The sequence below is a fragment of the Sus scrofa genome, chromosome 10 (assembly GCF_000003025.6).
Source record: "Sus scrofa isolate TJ Tabasco breed Duroc chromosome 10, Sscrofa11.1, whole genome shotgun sequence".
Lineage (NCBI taxonomy): Eukaryota > Metazoa > Chordata > Mammalia > Artiodactyla > Suidae > Sus > Sus scrofa.
The window spans coordinates 52,916,945-52,936,957 of NC_010452.4; the positions used below are offsets into that span (position 1 = coordinate 52,916,945).

The 20,013-nt window shown below is 35.0% G+C and overlaps 1 protein-coding gene across 1 annotated transcript in view; it reads left to right on the plus strand.

The window, feature by feature from the left end:
* DNAJC1 (DnaJ heat shock protein family (Hsp40) member C1) overlaps positions 1–20,013 on the plus strand; it is a 197,935-nt gene that overhangs the window by 54,132 nt on the left and 123,790 nt on the right. The window contains exons 2-4 of the mRNA XM_005668160.2: positions 12,706–12,807; positions 13,304–13,350; positions 19,842–20,007. Of these exons, the coding sequence (XP_005668217.2) occupies positions 12,706–12,807; positions 13,304–13,350; positions 19,842–20,007 (315 nt within the window). The remainder of the gene's footprint in view (positions 1–12,705; positions 12,808–13,303; positions 13,351–19,841; positions 20,008–20,013) is intronic.

The following is a 20,013-nucleotide window of genomic DNA, read 5'->3' on the forward strand; positions in this document are numbered from 1 at the left end:
TTATTCCTTCTTTCAGGTATGTTGTCCTACACAAAATGTGGGAAGTTAATAACTGTTTCTTATGCTCACTTGCAGTTTGTTTTCTAGATGTAATGTAGTTTTGACTAGTAAGTGGCAATTAGATAGAGGCTGTGCTTCTGCTGCTTTTGCCCTGGCTCTTTGTAGGCATATGTGCCCATCTATTTTTCCATTGGTGTGGCAAGGATTTGAAACCATTGCTTTCATTGACTATAGCCACCTTCTCATTTTACCATGTCACGGTGGAAGCATACCTGTAGGAAAATTGGACTAAACCATTTAGCACTAGAAATTGGTTGACTCTCATTTGAGAGGTTCCCCCTGTGGGCCTTGGGAACTCTTCTCTGGACTGACATTCTGGGGTGGGACTCTTGTCTTTGGGAAGAAGACTGCCCAGAACAAGATACAGTCTGACAGGAACCACAGTGGAGATAGGTCCTGTAAGAGGAACTGGTGCTCTGAGGTTAAGAGCCAGTCTGTCTCTGAAAGGGAATAAATGCAAAACTGCTTTAGGTGAATGACACATTTCCCTGTGTCATTTCTAGAACTTGTCTAGGCTGAGCTTTCAAATGAGATCATTTAGCTCTGCTCTTGGAAAGTACAGCAGGCAGAGGTAGTGGAGAGGAAAGTAAAGTTGATAAGTGACCATTTTCAAGATACGAAAACAGATTTTTATATGACTGAGAAGGCAGTCTGTCTCGCACGTTTTGTTCATCATTGTGAAGAATCATTTTTTTTTTTTCTTCTTAGTTTCATTACTTTCAGCTTTTATGTTTTACTTGTTCTTATTTTTGTGTGTGTATTTGGTTGTTCTTTTTCTGTTTTCTTAGGCGGACTACCTAATCAGTCATTTTTGGATTGCCTTGTTAAAAGAGCATTTAAAGCTACAAGTATACCCTCTAAGAGCTTTAGCTCTCATAGCTTTTGATATCAAATATTTCACTTTTCATTAATTTCTAGGCGACATGTAACTTTGGCTTTTACTTCTGCTTTGCTAAATGTTTTTTAAAAACTTACATTTGGTTGTTCTGTCTCTCAAACCTCTTTAATATAGAATAGTCCCTCCTGTTTTTTGCCCCTGCCATTCACTTGTTAAAGAGACTGCCTTTTCAAGATAAATTAGTTGCAAAATATAGTCTAGGATATCTAATCTGGTTACCAGAAATGATGATTTTGTTTTGTGAATAGTTGATCTGATGTTCCTGCTATCTCAGTCCCCCAGTAATTAGATATCAGAAGCAGCTGTCTCTTAAGGCTGCAGTATTTTGTTTATCTACATTTTGGAAAATACTTGTATTTTTAATCTTATGGAGAAGGCAGAGGTGTGTTCAATTTAAATAAGCGTGTTGTTAATCCATGTTTTTTTCATTGCAAGTTAAAAATAAACGACAAAATGCATTCCTCTTACTGTACGGGAAATTATCTAATTTGTCAATAAATTATTCTTACTGACCTTGACAAAAAATAATAAGATATATGTTCTATATAAGCATCAATAACCAGGATTTTGATATAGACTAACCTTTTATTGGTTCCTATGTATAGTTTAAGGCTAAGTCAATTAAAGCCATCATCTACACTCTATGGGCCAAAACCATACACTTAACTGCTTTCGAAAATAAAATTTCAGTGGGATACCACCACAACTCATTTGTTTTTGTGTCATCTATGGCTGCTTTATCACTTCTGTGGCAGAGTTGAATAATTGTAACAGACTCTGGCCTGCAAAGCCTCAAATATTTACTATCTGGTCCTTTACAGAAGGTTTGCCAATCCCTGATGTAAAATAAAATAAGAAACCCCTCTTGAGTCACCTAAGAATTTTCATGCTTTCACTTTGTGAAGCTTTTATGAGGATAGAGATTGGGATAGAGATTGGGTTTATTTTGTCCTCAATGTTTGCACTTAGTAGGTACTCAATAAATATTGTCAAATCAATAAATAAAAGCCATCCAAATCCATTTTATTCATCTCAGTCCCCTAATACTTATGGTCTAAAGCATGAATCCACATAAACCACAAGTCAGATTCACCAAGTGTTAAATAAAGGAAAAATGGGGACTTTCTACTCTACACATGATAACAATTTTCATTTACTCAGCACTATTGCAGTAAGCGCATTATATATGTGCACATACATACATATAGCCATATAGATCACAGCAATCTTTTAGGTGTTGTAACATTATCATCTTCATTTTATAGATGAGAACTTGAGACTTAGAGTAGGTAATTTGTCCAAAATCACATAGCTAGTAAGTGACTCAGTTGTATTCACATCCATCTTCATCCTAAGCGTTGTAGTAGGTGAAAAGGAACTAACTCTAATGTCTAGGATAGGAGTAAAGTTTCTGTGAGATTTGTCCCACATCTAACAGCCTTACTAGATCTGTTCATAAGTAAATTAGATAAGAAAATTTCATTTACGTTAAAGTATTTCTCTTTAGAACAATGTTTCACAGAGAGCAATCCATACATTTCAAATATCTCTGGTTTGAACTACATCAGATCTTTACTAATCCTATTTTTTAGATTTCCATATAACTGGCTCCATTTGGATGTATATAACTTGAACTTACGTTAGAAGGTAATCAAGGAGTGGCCGTAGGATATGCAGAAAATAGTAAATTAGTCTTTAATTCTAGAAGAGGTAGTAAGGGAAGTGAAACTAAATTACTGGCAGGAATTTTCTGTCACCTAGTACCTGTGTAACATTTTGGCAGATTACTTAGCCTCAGTTTGCACTCCAGTTTCCTCATTAAAATAGAGATAATAACATACTTATCTCCAAGGATTATAAAAATCAAAGAAATTAACATATGTAGGTGGCTAGAACAGTGCCTAGCACATAGCATGCGATAAAGATAATTCAATATTTTTCAGTTTTTAAAAACTGAGGTATAATTCATGAAACACAAAATTTGCTATTTTAACCATTTTAAAGTGTCTAATTCAGTGATTTCCAGTATATTTACAATGTTTTGCAGCTGCCATCTAATTCCAGAACATTTTCATCACCCCAAAAGAAACTCCATATGTATTAAGCTGTCTCTACCACTCCCTTCTCCCCTCAGCCCCTGGAAACTACTGATTTGCTTTCTGTATTAATAGATTTTTTCCATAAAGGGCAAATAGGCAGTTAAAATGGAATCATACAACACATGGCTTTTTGTGTTTAGCTTTTTTCATTTAGCATAATGTTTTCGAGATTCATTCATGTCATAGCATATTTCAGTACTTCATTCCTTTTATGTTTTGAGTAATATTCACCATCTTGATATACCTATACTATGTTCTGCTTGCCATTCATCAGTCAGTGAACATTGGATTGTTTCTACTTTTTGGCTATTGTGAATAATACCATTATGAACATTTGTATACAAGCTTTTGCTTGAACACCAGTTTTCATTCTTTTCAGTAAATACCTAGGAGTATAATTACTAGGTTGTATGGTAATTCTATGTTTGTTTATTTGTTTTTTAAGGAACCACCAAACTTGCAGGGTGGCTGCAAAGTTTTATTTTATTTTATTTCTTTTGTCTTTTTGCCTTTTCTAGGGCTGCTCCTGCGGCATATGGAGATTCCCAGGCTAGGGGTCTAATCAGAGCTGTAGCTGCTGGCCTAGGCCAGAGCCACAGCAACACAGGATCTGAGCTGCGTCTTCAACCTACACTACAGCTCACAGCGACACTGGATCCTTAACCTACTGAGCAAGGCCAGGGATCGAACCCGCAACCTCATGGTTTCTCGTCAGATTCGTTAACCACTGCGCCACGAGGGGAACTCCTGCAAAGTTTTAAATTTTGATTAGGTACAATTTGTCTGTTTTTTCTTTTGTTGCCTGTCCTCTTGATTCAACCATTGTAAAATCAAAGGTCATATAGATTTACCTCTACGTTTTCTTCTAAGAGTCTTAAAGCTTTATTTCTTATATTTGGGACTTTGATTCAAGTTATTTTTTTCATACAGTGTGAGGTAAGGGTGTAAATCTGTTTATTACTAGCATGTAGATATCTAGTTATCTCAACATCATTTGTTGAAGACTTTCTTTCTCTGTAGAATGATCTTGGCATGCTTGTTAAAAATCAATTGACCATTGGAGAGTTTCCGTTGTGGCGCAGTGGTTAACGAATCCGACTAGGAACCATGAGGTTTCGGATTCAATCCCTGGCCTTGCTCAGTGGGTTAAGGATCTGGCATTGCTGTGAGCTGTGGTGTAGGTTGCAGACGTGGCTCAGATCCCGTGCTGCTGCGGCTCTGGCGTAGACCGGCAGCTACAGCTCCGATTAGACCCCTAGCCTGGGAACATCCATATGCCACGGGAGTGGCCCAAAGAAATAGCAAAAAGACAAAAAAAATTTTAAAAAGAAAAAAAAAAAAATCAATTGACCATAGATGAATAGGTTTATATCTGGACTCTGAATTCTTCTATTGAGCTATATGTCTATCCTTGCATTGTGACCACACTGTCTTGATGACCATGCCTTTGTAGTAAGTTTTGAAATCAGGGTATGTGAATCCTCCAACTTTTATTATTTTCCGGGTAGCTTAGCTATTCTGGGTCCCTGGCATTTCCTTGTGAATTTTAGAATAAGCATGTAAATTATCCCAAAATGCTGGTAAATTTTGATAGAAATTGCCTTGAATCTGTAGATCAACTTGGGAATTATTGCCATCTTAACAATGTCTAATTTCTCTAATGCATGACCATGGATGCCTCTCCATTTATTAAGACCTTCTTTCATTTCTTTCAGCAATGTTTTATAGTTCACAGTGTATAAATGTTACACTTACTTTGTTAAACTTATTTCAAAGCATTTTGATGCTATTATCAAGGAATTGTTTCCTTAATTTCATTTTTGGACTTCTAATTGCTAGTATGTAGAAATACAGCTGATCTTTATATTTTGATGTCATATCCTACAACTTATTGCATTCATTTATTAGCCTTTAACACTTGTTCAGTGTTGCTTTAGGATTTTCCATGTATAGGATCATGTCATTTGTGAATAGAGATAGTATTAATTCTTCCATTCCAATTTGGATGCCTTTTATTTCTTTTTCCTAAATAATTGCTTAGGCTAGAACATATATCCGTCTTACTTCTGATCTTGGGGAAAAGCTTTTAGACTTTGACCATTAAGTATGAAGTTAGCTGTGGGTTTTTCATAGATATCTTTTATCAACTTGAGAAACTTTCCTTCTAGTTCGTTGAGTGTTTTGTTATCAAACAGTGTTGGACATGCTTTTTCTGCGTCAGTTGAGGTAATTATATGGCTTTTGTTCTTCATTTTATTAATAGGATGCATTATGATTGATTTTCATACACTGGTCCACCTTTGCATTCATGGGATAAATCTCACTTGGTCATGGTATGTAATCCTTTTTATATGCTGCTGGATTTGGTGTACTAGAAGTTTGCTGAGGAACTTTGTATCTGTATTCATAAGGGGTATCAGTCTATAGCTTTCTCTTTTTGAGATGTTTATCTGGTTTCAGTATCAGGGCCCCATTAAGGAGTTACCATTGCTTCCTCCTCTGTATTTTGAAAGAGTTTAAAGAGAACTGGTGATTTCTTCAAATGCTTAACAGAATTCACTAGTGAAGTCATCTAGTCTTGAGGTTTGGGGCTTTTCTTTCAAAGACATTGGGGTTTTGGGGGGGTTGGTTTTTATTAACCAGTCAGTCTGCTTACTTGTTATGTCTGTTCACTTTTTCTGTTTTTTCATGAGTCTGTATGTTTCTAGGAATTTGTCTGATTGGCATACAGTTGTTCATAGTATTCTTAGTGTGCTATCTGATTATTTTACTACTTGATTCTTTGTTTCTTTTACTATATATCTTTATTTTCTTTGTGTTTGTCATGGAGATTACAATTAACATTTAATTTATAGCAATCTAGTTTGAATTAATACCAAATTTAGCTTCAATCATGTAAAAATTTGCTCCTATATAGCTCTATTCCTCTTCCTTATATAGTTATTGTCACAGATTACACATATGCCCATATACATAGATCTGTATTATTGTTTTGTTTGACATTTATAATTATTGCTTTAAGTAATTGTCCTTTTTAATTTTATTTATTTATTTATTTAGTTGCTTTTTAAGGGTCATACCTGTGGCATATGGAAGTTCTCAGGGTAGGGATAAAATCGGAGCTTCAGCTGCCAGCCTGCACCACAGACACAGCAATGCCAGATCCAAACTGCATCGGCAACCCACGTGCAGCTTATGGCAATGATGGATCTTTAACCTGCTGATCAAGGCCAGGGATGGAACCCACATCCTCATGGTTACTAGTCAGGTTCTTAAGCTGCTGATCCACAATGGGAACTCCCAAGTAGTTGTCTTTTAAATCATATAAAAATTGGAGTTATTGAGTTACTAACCAGAAATATATCAATATTGACTTTTATATTTATCTGTATAGTTATCTTTACCACTGTTCTTTATTTCTCTGTATGGATCTGAGTTACTGTCTAGTGTTTTTTTTCCTTTCAGCCTGAATGACTCTTTGTAGTACTTTTTTTTTTTTTTTTTTTTGGTCTTTTGTCATTTCTTGGGCCGCTCCCGGCAGTATATGGAGGCTCCCAGGCTAGGGGTTGAATCGGAGCTGTAGCCACCAGCCTACGCCAGAGCCACAGCAACGTGGGATCTGAGCCGCGTCTGTAACCTACACCACAGCTCACAGCAATGCCAGATCCTTAACCCACTAAGCAAGGGCAGGGACCGAACCCACAACCTCATGGTTCCTAGTCAGATTTGTTAACCACTGCACCACAACGGGAACTCCTGTAGTACTTTTTATGGAACAATTGTGTAAGTAATGAACTCTCAGTTTTTGTTGAATTGGAATGTCTTAATTTCTCTTTTATCTTTGAGGTGTAGCTTTGCTGGATAGAGAATTCTTAGCTGACAAAATTTTTTTTAAGCACTTTGAATAAGTCATTCCATTAACTTCTGGCCTCCATGGTTTCTGATGAGAAATTAGCTGTTAATGTTATTGAGAATTCCTTGTATGTAATGGGTCACTTCTTTCTGCTGCTTTCAGGATTCTTTCTCTTTGTCTTTGGACACTTGGATTATAATGTTTCTAAGTGTGGATTTCTTTGTGTTTATCCTATGTATGAATTGTTAAGGTTCTTGGATGTATATATTTGTGGGGTTTTTTTTAATATCAAATTTTGAAAGTTCACAGCTCCCCCCCGTCTTTTTGGCCCTTTCTTCTATTTTCCCTCTTTGACTCTTACTATGTGTATGTTGGTACACTGGGTGGTGGTCTCTTAAGTTGTATTCATTTTTCCTCAGTTTTTCTTCTTTCTGCTTCTCATATTGGGTAATCTCATTGACCTATCTTCAAATTCATAGATTCTTTCTTCTGCCTGCTCAAAGCTGTTTTTGAGCCCCTCTTATGAATTTTTTATTTCAGTTATTGTGTTTTCAAGTCCAGAATTTCTCTGTTTCCTTTTAAAATTTTCTGTCTCTGTTGTTATTCTCAGTTTGGTAAGACATCATTCTTATTCTTTGTGCTCTTGAGAATATTTTAAATAATTGATCTAGGAGTTCCTGCTATGGCACAGTGGGTTAAGGATCCAGCATTGCTGCAGCTGTGGCATTAAGTTGCAGCTGTGTCTTGGATTCGATTCCTGGCCCAGAACTTTCATATGCCATAGGAGTGGGAAGAAAACAATAAACAAATAAATGAAAGTTGATCTAAAGTCTTTCCCTAGTAATTCAATGACCAGTCTTCCTCAGGGACAATTTCTGTTAATTCCTTTGTTCTGTGTGTATGGGCTGTATTTTCTTGTTTCTTTGCATTCTTCCTAACTTTTGATGAATACTGGACATTTCAAATATATAATGTAATTATATATTTTTTTCACCTCACCTTGGTTTATTTTTTTGTTTTTTGATGCTTGTAGTTGATGTTGTCTGGTTTTTGTTTTGTTTTGTTTTTTTACTTTTTAGAGCCACACCTGCAGCATATGGAGGTTCCCATGCTAGGGGTCAAATCAGAACTGTAGCCAACAGCCTACTCCAGAGCCACAGCAATGCCAGATCCAAGCTGCATCTGAGACGTACACCACAGCTCATGGTAACGCCAGATCCTTAACCCACTGAGTGAGGCCAGGGATTGAACCCGAAACTTCATGATGGGAACTCCAGTGTTGTCTGTTTGTCTAGTGATTTTTCTGAACTAATTTTGTAAAGTGTACATTCTTTGCCATGTGTGGCCACTGACATCTCTGATTAGCTTAGGGGTCAGCTAATAATTCAGCACAGATTTTCTTTTCTTTTTTGGTTTTTAGGGTCACACCCATGGCATATGGAGGTTCCCAGGATAGGGGTCCAGTCAGAGCTATAGCTGCCAGCCTACACCACAGCCGTAGCAACACAGTATCCAAGCCACATCTGCCACCTACACCACAGCTCACAGCAGCACCAGATCCTTAACCCACAGAATGTGGCCAGGGATTGAATCTGTAACCTCATGGTTCCTAGTCAGCTTCGTTTCTGCTGCATCATGATGGGAACTCCAGCACAGATTTTCTTAAAGATTTGTAACCAGAAGAAAAAAAAATGTCAAAAAATCTTTGGCAGTGATTCTTTGTATATTTTGAGACATGCTTTCAACACTCAGCTAGGCAGTTTCCAGCTCTTCCTTAGACTTTACTTCCTGTTTGTTTACATCCTAAACTTCATCCAGAAGTGAGAATTTAGGGTCTTCTGAGGTCTTTTTGAGCAGGTACTTCACCCTGAGCATACCCATGTTGGTGTTCTGATTTCCAAGGAGTATGTGGGAGCTTTTCAAATCCCATATTTCCTAAAGCATCTCACTTCCCAGTCTTTCCTCCCAAGGTTTTTTTTTTTTTTTTTTTTTTTTTTTTTTTTTTTGTCTTTTTAGAGGCACACCTATGCATATGGAGGTTCCCAGGCTAGGGGTCTAATCAGAGCTGTTGCTGCCAGCCTATGCTAGAGCTACAGCAACACCAGATCCAAGCTGCATCTGCAACCTACACCACAGCTCACGGCAACGCCGGATCCATAACCCACTGAGCGAGGCCAGGAATGGAACCTGCAACCTCATGGTTCCTAGTCAGATTCGTTTCTGCTACACTATAACGTGAACTCCATCCTCCCAAGTTTTTGATGTGTCTGTTGTATACCCCAACTGCCATTCCTTGCCTCATTTGGCACCAGCTAATAAATTTGCCTTTAAATACTTTTTGACAAATGTCCTAAACGGTTGCCTCTCTACCCTGGGAGAGATATGAGTTTGGTAAAATAAAGGTAAGCCCTTTACACGATCTGTCCAGAAACCCAGACAGGCCAGGACAAGCAACCACAATTCTTTGAGAACAAAAGGCTACTTTGCTTACTGTAGCACTAGGAATCACCCCAATAACTCAGATTGGCATCTTCAATACCCTACTAGAATTGGCTACCTTTTTCTTCACTAAGTGCTTGACTGATTGCTGGAGTCCTTTGACCGTTTGCAGAGTTTGGATAAGGTTGATTCTGACAATTTTTGCCAGGTTATTTGCTGTTTCTCTTCAGGGTCTGGCCCTTGGAGTTCCCTACTCTGCCACTTTCATTGATGTCTCATCACACTGTTTCAGTTTTGACAAACATATATTACTTTCATAGTTTCTCTTTTTTTCTTTTAAGAATGACTATATGTCTCTTCTTTACAGAGGTCATGCAAGTGTTAAGATAATTCATGTTCACCTTACCGAAGAACCAATTTAGAAGGGAAAGAATTCTGGCGATTGAATCCTGTAGATCTCCTGATATTAGCAGTGTTAATATCAACAGTTCACCCATAGTCCTATTAAAATTTTTTCTCTGCAAGCCAGAGAGATAAAAGGTCTAATTCACTGAGTATGTTCTACATTCAAGTCTCGGGCAGAAATATGATGTAAAATGTTCTACAAAAGCCAACATTAAAAAAAAAAAAGCCCTATATATCAGAATCTGTACCTTTAGAACTGCAGTTGACTGCATTCACATTGTGGTTATATGGATGTTTTCCATATAGTTTATCAGATCAGTAAGATTGTAACAGTCATTCTCACCGCCATCCCAAAAGCTATAGCCCCTGTGTGGTGATTCAGCCCAAATCTATTAAGTGAATTGAAAAAAATCAAGATAAAGAGCTATGTTTCTGATGTAGTATTTTCTGGGTCTTGAATTCTCTTCCTCTGTTTACTAGCAGTGTGAACTTGAGCAAATTGCTTAACCCTGCCTCACTTACCTAATCAGTAAAATAGGCCTTCTAACCACTATATTAAGAGCTTTGTCATGAGGATAAAATAAGTTAAGATTCATTAAGAAATTAACATACATAAGCTAGCTTGAGGTGCAGGTTGCCTAGAGCATGTCTTTTAGATAGAGAAATCTCTGAATCCCCATTTAGGATGAAGCTTATTGGTGAAATAAACCTACTAGGTACTTTTCAAGAGGAAAAATAGGCAATATTTCTGTGTGGCTGAGAGGCCAATTCCTAAGTCAGGAGAGAACTGTCTGTATCCACAGTTGGGTACCAAAAAAACCCAAAAACATGAGGTTTTAGCATCCTATTGTGTGATGATTTGGGGGACGAGGAGTATGGGCCAAGACGGTGGGATGTGAAGCTAAAAATACTGGAAAAGACAGATGATGAAGATACTTGGGAGTTACTAGGAAGGATTTGAAATAGGAGAGCTATCTAGCCACATTTGCATTTAGGGTGTATACTGTGGCAGAAAAATAGAGGCTTGGGATCAGCTTGGCAAGACTGGAAGGAGAGAAATGTCTCAGGTCACTGTTAGTCATTTTTATTTGTAAATAAGTCATACATGTTCCATAATGAGCATGTATTAATTTTGTAACATAAGCAAATACATGAGCCTTTATTTTGTAAGAAATTTACTTTTGAGGAGTTCCCTTCATGGCCCAGTGGGAACAAATCCGACTAGGAACCATGAGGTTTCGTGTTTGATCCCTGGCCTCACTCAGAGGGTTAAGGATCCGGCATTGCTGTGAGCTGTGGTGTAGGTCACAGACTCGGCTCGGATCTGGGGTTGCTGTGGCTGTGGTGTAGGCTGGCAGCTACAGCTCCAATTCGACCCCTAGCCTCGGAACCTCTGTATGCCACAGGTGCAGCCCCAAAAAGACAAAGAAAAAAAAGAAAAAAGAAAGAAATTTACTTTTGAAATTTGTGTATTATATAGTCCCAATTTAATAAACTCTAAAATTAAAGTCCCAATTCAGAGAATGAGTGTTCATTTGACACTTGACCTCTTTGCTCAACATAATTTTCATCATAGAGGTTCAATAAGTAACCATTCCTTTTGGTTAAGTATAAGGAACACATCAATTCCATTGAGCAAATGAGAATGAAAATTATAACCACATTACCTGCAAAACTTACTCTGCTAATTTTATAGCTCCTCAGCCCTCCACAAGTCAGAAAAATATTCACACCTAAGTTGAAACTTTAAAGTAAAGTGATAGCCTCGAGCAGTAAGCCCCAGAAAATTGGTAGTGAAAGTAATGGTTTATAAAAGAGAGCTTGACAGGCTAATTATAGTCTCACTTTGCCTCTCTCCCAATTCTATTTCTTTAACAGCTATTTAGTACCAGGTACAGAGACTTCAGTTAAGTTTTGGTTTTTCAGTCATTTGAACTTTTTAGTAAAAAGCAGTTTTAGGAATTAATTGAACAAATATTTAGCTATAAAACAAGTTAAAATTTAGTAAGCAGCTTTATTACCATTGTGCACTACTATGAATATGTTAGTCATTGGAATAACTTTTAACCTTAGTGGAGATCAAGTTTTATACCCAACTTAACAGTGTATTCTTTGTTATCGTCATGTATTTTATATGGGCCATGTAAAATGATGTTTTTTAAGTTTACATGTACACACAGGATTACATAAAATGCAATTTTAACCTCCACTTAATCCGGAATACTCTTACTCAGCTATCGTGATCTTTTGAAATATACTTAAACTATGTTAGTAATACATAAATAGTGGGCAGATTTATTTCTGCAAACCAGATTGTGGGGACTGGACATCACTGAAAATATGCCCCTTTATAAAGTACTAAAAAAAATGTTAAGGACAATAGACATAGCTATTTCTAATTATAATTATTTTGGATAAATGCAAATTTAACTGCCTTCAAATAGGCATACTTTTTGACATGTGAAATTAAGATTCCATAGGTTGTTGCTCCATGGTAAATTCAATATAAATAACAATGAAGGAACCACATATGGTAAGCCTGGGATTCAGACATTGGCTTTAAGATTCTCAAATAAATAAAGACCTTCTTTGAAGGCACACGGATGTATTAATTTTTAATTTGTTTCTTTTTGATCTCTTAATTACTGAAAAAGATTTATTGGTTAATTTTAGGAAGGCAAGTGTTTGAAAAGTTTTGCCAAATACTGTCTTCTTTAAATGAATGTATGGTAATGAAAAGTTAAGAGGAGAGCCAAATTAGATTGAATAATTGTTCAGTCATGTGGGTCAGGCTAGTTGCATAGCCTGGTTGTTAGACTGATTGCTCAAATTACATTGCCTGGGGTCCTGCACTTGGTTGGCTGTCTTCTCAGATCTTAACAAGGTTCTGGGAATTTCTTTTTCTGACAAAGTTTGCTTTGTGTTTTTGCCCTCCCCACCCCCACCTCCAGGATGCTTCTTCTGCAGACATTAGGAAAGCATATCGTAAGCTTTCACTAACTTTGCATCCAGACAAGAATAAAGAGGAAAATGCAGAAACTCAGTTTAGACAAGTAAGTGAAATATACTGTTATTATGTATACTTTTGTGATAATTTATAAATAAATGTTGATGATAGAAATAGTAACCTATATGTAGAATATTTCTGTTTGAAATGAGATTGTAGTTTAGAAATATAATGTATATGTTTAATCAGTTGTTTACAAAATATGTTTTTGCCAACACTTTTATATTTTTTTATATTAGAATTCTTCGAAGGTCATAATTGTTATAATTTTCTTGTCTAATTATAATTTATGCTTTTGAAAAGTACATGTTAAGAGGATTATTACCTTTATCTTTCCCAAAGATTTATTTTGGTATCAAGCACTTTTTAACTCTTAAGGTGCTACCAAAACCATAAAATATTACTTATAACTAAGATTTTATCTATTCATTGTACATACAAGCAACTGGGATTTTTGCATGTGCATTGTAGTGTGTTCATCTTCCTACGTGATTTCTTATAGTTGAGAGTATTTTTATGTTAAAGTAATACTTCTCTTTTAGTTGGTGGCCATTTATGAAGTTTTAAAGGATGATGAACGAAGGCAGAGGTGAGTGTTCATCTGCTTTTGAATTAAGATGTTGTACTCTGATGTCTTAGTTTGTAAGGAATTGTCTCTCTAAACATTTTATTTATTATAAGTTAATATTTTCATTCTTTTCAAGAAATGCATTGTTCTTAAAATATATGTTTAGAGCAAAGTTAATTTCTTTTGAAAATATTCTCTAGGTTGATTCAGTACTTACAAGACTTCAGGATCATGGCTTCATTAGATAAGATTTTTAACATGAGCACCTATGCCCTGGGAAATTCAAACACTACTTGACTTCAAACAAATGCCTATTCATTTTTTATATTTCAGTAATTGCTCCTATCTGGGCTTGGGGGGCTTTCCCCCACCCCCACCCCGGCTCTATTTCTTGAATGTTTTGCAATTAGGCAATTAGTGATATTCAAGTTATTACCATTTCTTGGTGATTTCTCACTCTCAAAATAATAAACCCAATTCGTGAGTAAGAGAACAGATTAGTATAAGTCTGCAGAAGATAGGAATAGAAGGAAAATAATTGCTTTTTTCCCCTATTTCTTTTGCTCCATCCGTTCCCTCACTCTGCTCCAGGGATTCTGTGTTTAGGGTTGAACGTCAGAGAGGAGGCAGCCCGCTCACTTCGAGACTTCTCTGGGGCCCTTTCAGAAGAGTGGTGATATATTTATTCAGGGCTTTATATGCTAGTGACTTAATACAGACAGACCCCTTTCCTCTACTCTTCAGAATGTGTGAAATGTAGGCACAATTGCAACGGGTTTTAGAGCTTTTAAAATCAGACCCATAATAAGAAATTTTGCATTAGGCCTTAGGACACACAGAAAAACATGCAACTGAAACAAACTTCACAAAACACTTCTTACTGTGTGTGTTTCACACATAATAAGATATTTTCTATTCTAGGCTAGTCTAGACTAGTCTTTTTTCATTTTAAAAACAATGCTTGTTGTAGTCTACTAAATGGATTTCATGAGACCCTAGTGAGCTACAATCTGCCGTTTGAAAATATTGCTCTACAATAAAAGGGTACCTTAAAGAGAAAACTGGTATTTGAGATTTTAGGCTAAAGCCAGCCTAAATATCTGTATCTCTCTTTGGAAGCTAGTTATCTTAAAGACTACCCCAAAAATTGTGCAGTATGACACTCTGAATCTTTCTTCAAATGTATTGTCTGGAATTATTCTGCAGCCTACATGTTAGCTACCACTCTTGGTTCTCATCTTAGCTCTTTAATTTAAATACCTCACTTTGTCACACTGCAAAGCAAGGACTCAGGATATTCTCTTGAAGTGTTCTTTGCTTTATAACAAGGGTTGGCATTGGTCCAGATACCATAGCAGACATTCCTCTTGTTTGAGATAATCCATAATGTTGAAAGAGTCCTAGAAGTGTGTTGAAAGAAGTGTTGGTCATTCTGTGCATATTTTCTAGTTGGTTTCTCTCACTGAGCCCCTAGTTTTGTTTCACACATCAGGAATGTGTCTGTATAGATAGCTTTATTTAGTGTCCCTACATCTTTGGCATCAGATTTTGTCCTTTTGTTTGTTGATATTTTAAAAGTCGGTAAACTTTGTAACAATTTCTTTCAATTACCGAAATTATTTATATCTTTTCAGAACAAATCACTTCTCATGTATAAATTGTTTCTTCATTAACATAGACTCATCTAACATTTTCTTTTTAGGATTAGTTCTTTTTGCATTTATTGTAGAATGTTAGTAGGAAAAAATGGATCTGACAGTAACACATACAGCTGTGGTATTTATACCCCTTGAGGCACAAGTAACTCTTTGGTAACTGCTTTTCCTTGAGGCAAAAGTCTTAACTAATCAAGCTGAGAATCACTCCTCTAAAGCTTGTGCCTGAGGCCAGGTGACCTATGAGTATTTAAACATATAGGAGAAATGCACCTCTACAGACAATTACCTAATGTTTATAATTCCTTTAGAAAAAAAAATAAAAGCATGGTTTTATCTTCTGAAAGAAGATTGTTTTATACCGGTATTAAAACATGCTCTTTTGTATCACAATTATTTATTATACATTTGCATCAAATAAATGCTTTTAAATGTGTAACCTTCCAGGAATTTGCAATTTGGAAAATTGTCATAGAAATGTTTATTTATTTCCCTGGCAAATAATTGTATTTTCACTGAAATCAGGTGCATTTTAAAATTTTGGGTAGAAAAGGGAATAGCAGTGAAATAAATAACCAACTGAGTAACCTTTTTCTTTTTTAATTTTTTAAGAAATAGACAAATTTTATTCTATTTATAAAGCAGCCTTATTTAGGTATAATTTGCATACCATAAAAGTTAACCTATTTTAAATGTATAACTCCATGATTTTTAGTAAATTCAGAGTTAAGCAAACCATCACAGTCCAGTTTTAGAACAATTCTGTCACCTCAAACATTCCCTCAAGTCCATTTGTAGGCACTTTTCACTGTGCTTTTAGCCCCAGGCAGTCCCTGATCTCCTTTATGTATCTATAATTGTGTCTTTTCTGGACAATTCATGTTAAGGAAAGTATCTAATATGTAGTCTTTTGCATCTTGCTTCTTTCTATTATCATAATGTTTTTGAGTTATAGTCGTATTGTAGCTTATACCAGTAGGTCATTATTTTTTATTGCTGAATAGTATTCCACACACCATTTTTGTTTCTCTGTTCACCAACTGGTAGACCTTGAGGTCCTGTCCACTTTGGAGCTATGATAAACAATGCTGCTGTGAATATTCACACACAAGTCTCTGTGTGAACAGATGTTTTTCATTTCCCTTGGGTAAATTCCTGAGAGTGCAACTGTGAATAAACTTTTAAGCCTTTTTTTCCTTTCAAAGGCATAGACTATAGCATGAAAATAACAAGTTTTCCTGGTTAGTGTAAGGAAGATTAACACAGAAGCCTTTTCTAAACACCTTAGGTAACTTGCTTATTTTAGGAAATAGCAGCTCAGCTATGTTCCAACATAAATTTTCTATACAAGTGCCTTGAGTGTTAACTGGAATAAAGTATTGAGTGAATACTAATCACTGCCTGTATATGCTAGATTGTACTTTAGTAATATTAGGATATTTACTTTTGTTTAAAAATCTGTTATAAAGTTTTAACCAGTATTTTTTTGCTAACCTGCTTGGGCAACTTAAATTTTTTTTGGGGGGGGGTCTATTTTATGGTACTGTATTTGTAAAAGTAGAGTGTATTTTTTTAATTTACTAAAGTCATGTTTTATGTATAAATCCAATGAAAAGTATAGTTTAATCTCAGCTTTAATTTGCTAGACCTTTACAAATCCATTACCTCCTTATTACAAATTTGATTACAGGTGTGTTTGAATAAAATAAACATTAACCTGAGAATGAGAAATCTTAATACCTTCCCTAATTAGGAGATATTATGACACCTATTATATACAATATATAAAGTGCTGTGTTTTATAATTCTTGGCATATATATATATATATATTATAAAGGAGAATAAGATCAATTAATTTAAACTTGTTCCCTGTTTATGATCTTTGTACAATTAATTTTTACTCTCAGGTAAAAATTCAAACATTTCATAGTGGGAGATTCAAAATTTAGGCAAATGCTAAATTATTTCAATATTCATTTCAAATATACATATTTCCTATTTTAATTTTATAGTTACTATTTTATATTTCAAAGCATGCTAATAATATGCTAATCATATTTTTAATTTACATAATTTTTTTCTTCTGGTAATTTAAACATTTTTAGATTTGCTTTCTAATGTTTATATTAGACTAATTATATTTGATGAATTGCAGGCTATAGAATGGAACTCACTAATGATTATGTAACCATTATTATATTCATCATAATACATTTTAATATAATCAAATGAAATAAATGTGTATTAGCCCATATGTTTGATGTGTAGAATTGATCAATTAATGCTTTAATTTCTAAGATAATATCTTTATAGTTCCATATGATTTTTTACAATAGTGATGTTTTCATCAGAGAAATTTTACTTCTGTATTTTCTTACAATACATTCATACATGTGTACATTCTTAATCTGGTTTTAATAAATTGTTAACAGCAGTTTGTATAAACATAATTATTTTAACAGTGATATATGTTAAATACAGAAAATGTATAATATGTCTTGTCAACACATTTTTTCTTAAATAAATTATGAATATAGTATGTGTGTATTTTAAGAGATACCCATTTTTTCAGTGTTTCAGGAAAGCCCTGATTTATCTTTTAACAGTATATATTCTAAAAATGAACTATAATAGAAGCTATCTTCCCTTAAAATGGCCAGTCGTGTGAGCCATAATGTTCATTGATAGTAAAATCAATAGAGCATTGATTCCAAGCTTAATCCTTGGAGACTGCTGTTTAGAGTGGCAGACATAGCCTAGTAAATATCTAGTTTTGTTTAATGTGTTCAGTGCATGAGGCTTTGCTATCTTGTATTTAGCTGTGCACTAAATACAGTTTATAAGTGGGGTAGAAAATAGTAGCTATTAACAGATACATAGCATTTCAGCAATGATAGCGATAAAATATTTGATATGAGAGTCACAGCGATGGGTCTGGCTGGTTTTTCTTCCAATACAGTTTAGATCTAAAACAAAATTAATACGTAGTAATGTGCTTAGGGAATTGTTGCCACTTTCTTTAATGTTCTTTATTAATAGCCACACTTTTACTTGAAGTTATTTCATGGGAGAGATTAGCTGAAAATAATTATTTTTATATTCCCCCTTAACAAATGTGAAGTAGAGTGTAGATTTAGAATAAATTCAGGGCTTCATTCAAATGTTGTAATTTTGTATTATACCACTTGAAACCTTTTTTCCAATCTGTTTCTAATTTAAAATGAGTCCGTTTTTGAAGAGATGGATTTAAACATAAATTTTTGAGGACAAGAATGATAGCTTTTGATGGAATCATGTTATTATATCCTGATATTAGTCTTAAAGAATTGCTATATAAATATTGAAAAAGAATATTTAACATCAAATCTTGTCTGGTGCAGCTACTACACATCTGTATTTTAATTTGCAGATTCCTGTATACTATACAATTTGCTTGCCTTTAAGAATTTAGTACCACTAATGTCCTTTGCTTTGAACATTGGTTATTCTGATCTGCCATTATTATTAATAATCTAAGTTGATCCTAAAAGTCAGGTTTTTTAGATATCCTAATAAAATATATTTTGAATTTATAACCAGTATTTTTCCACTGAAAAAGAAGTTGCCTCTAATAAATTCTCTGCTTTATTTTTTTAAGCATATCTCCAAGGTATCAATTTAATAACTATCAAAGTAGCTACTGCAGTTGTTGCATTTAAATTGATTTACATGTCAAGACTGGCAGTTTAGCAGCTGCGCTATTATTCCTAGATCGGTCAATTTACTTGAGAAAAACCTACTACTGAGTTCTGCTGACCTGCCTGACAATATAGGCCCTATTTCTATTCCTGTAATTAGGCCTGCGACTAACTCAGAATATTTTTAATTAAAATATTTTGGTCAATGTGTTGCACCAAATTAGGCCTTTCAGTGAAGATTTAATTCTGGAAATAGTGTGATTAGAATATTTAATGAGTTGTGTTCAACTAAAATTAACAGGTTGTGTGTTTTGAACATACAGTGTTTGTGATCATTTTGAGTTTTACAATCATAAATGTTTCTCCTGATTTTTAACCTTAAAAATATTTGCCTCAATAACTGTTTGATGAATAAGTTTTAAAGTTCAGTTGAAATTTTATTCTAAAGAAAGCTGGCTTAAAATGCATTACTAAGGAAGCTTTTGTTTGTTATGTTCTATCCTTACAGCAAAGCCAAAAGTGAGGAAATTGCTGCTTTAAATGTTTACAAATAAACAGTTTTATTGAGAAATTGGTTGTTTCCACATCTCCTGTTTGGGGGATTTTTTATTCTCTAAAGGAGTGTTAGCAACATAAAGTTAAAAGGTGCTCATTGTATAGGCTTTTTACATCATTAAGAAGCTTTGATAAAAAAATTAATATTTCACCCTTGAACACTTGTACAGAGATGGGTATAAAAGCACTGACTGGAAAATTTATCTTGAATATAATTCAATTAATATGTAAGTCATGGTAGCAGATAGAGCCCTTATCTTGATTTTCTCCCATGGAGATCCTTCCTTTTGTTGCTCACTTCTGTGCTGGGGGCCCCGCTGCAGCCTGTGATGGAGAGGTGGACCCCGGCTCCTTCAGTCTCCATGTCATTCCCGGAGTCACGCCCTGTGGTGGTTGTAAAAACACAAGGTCCGGTATCCACAGTATATCTCCCTGTGCCTTTTTCAAGGTTGTCTGTGATTGGATACAGCATTTTGATTTATAGGCCACTGTAATGCTGATGATCTATATAAATGTAATCTATTTGGAGAAATTCTTTTCTCTTTCCTCTTTTTAAGTATGGGTACAAATAGTTTTTTGTTTATTTTAAACTCCCATGAAAAACTGTTATATTTGCTGCTGTAGGTATGATGATATTCTGATCAATGGACTTCCAGATTGGCGACAGCCTGTATACTACTACAGGCGAGTGAGAAAAATGAGCAATGCTGAGCTGGCATTACTTTTGTTCATTATTCTCACAGTGGGTCATTATGCTGTGGTATGGTCAATCTACCTGGAAAAACAATTGGTAAGT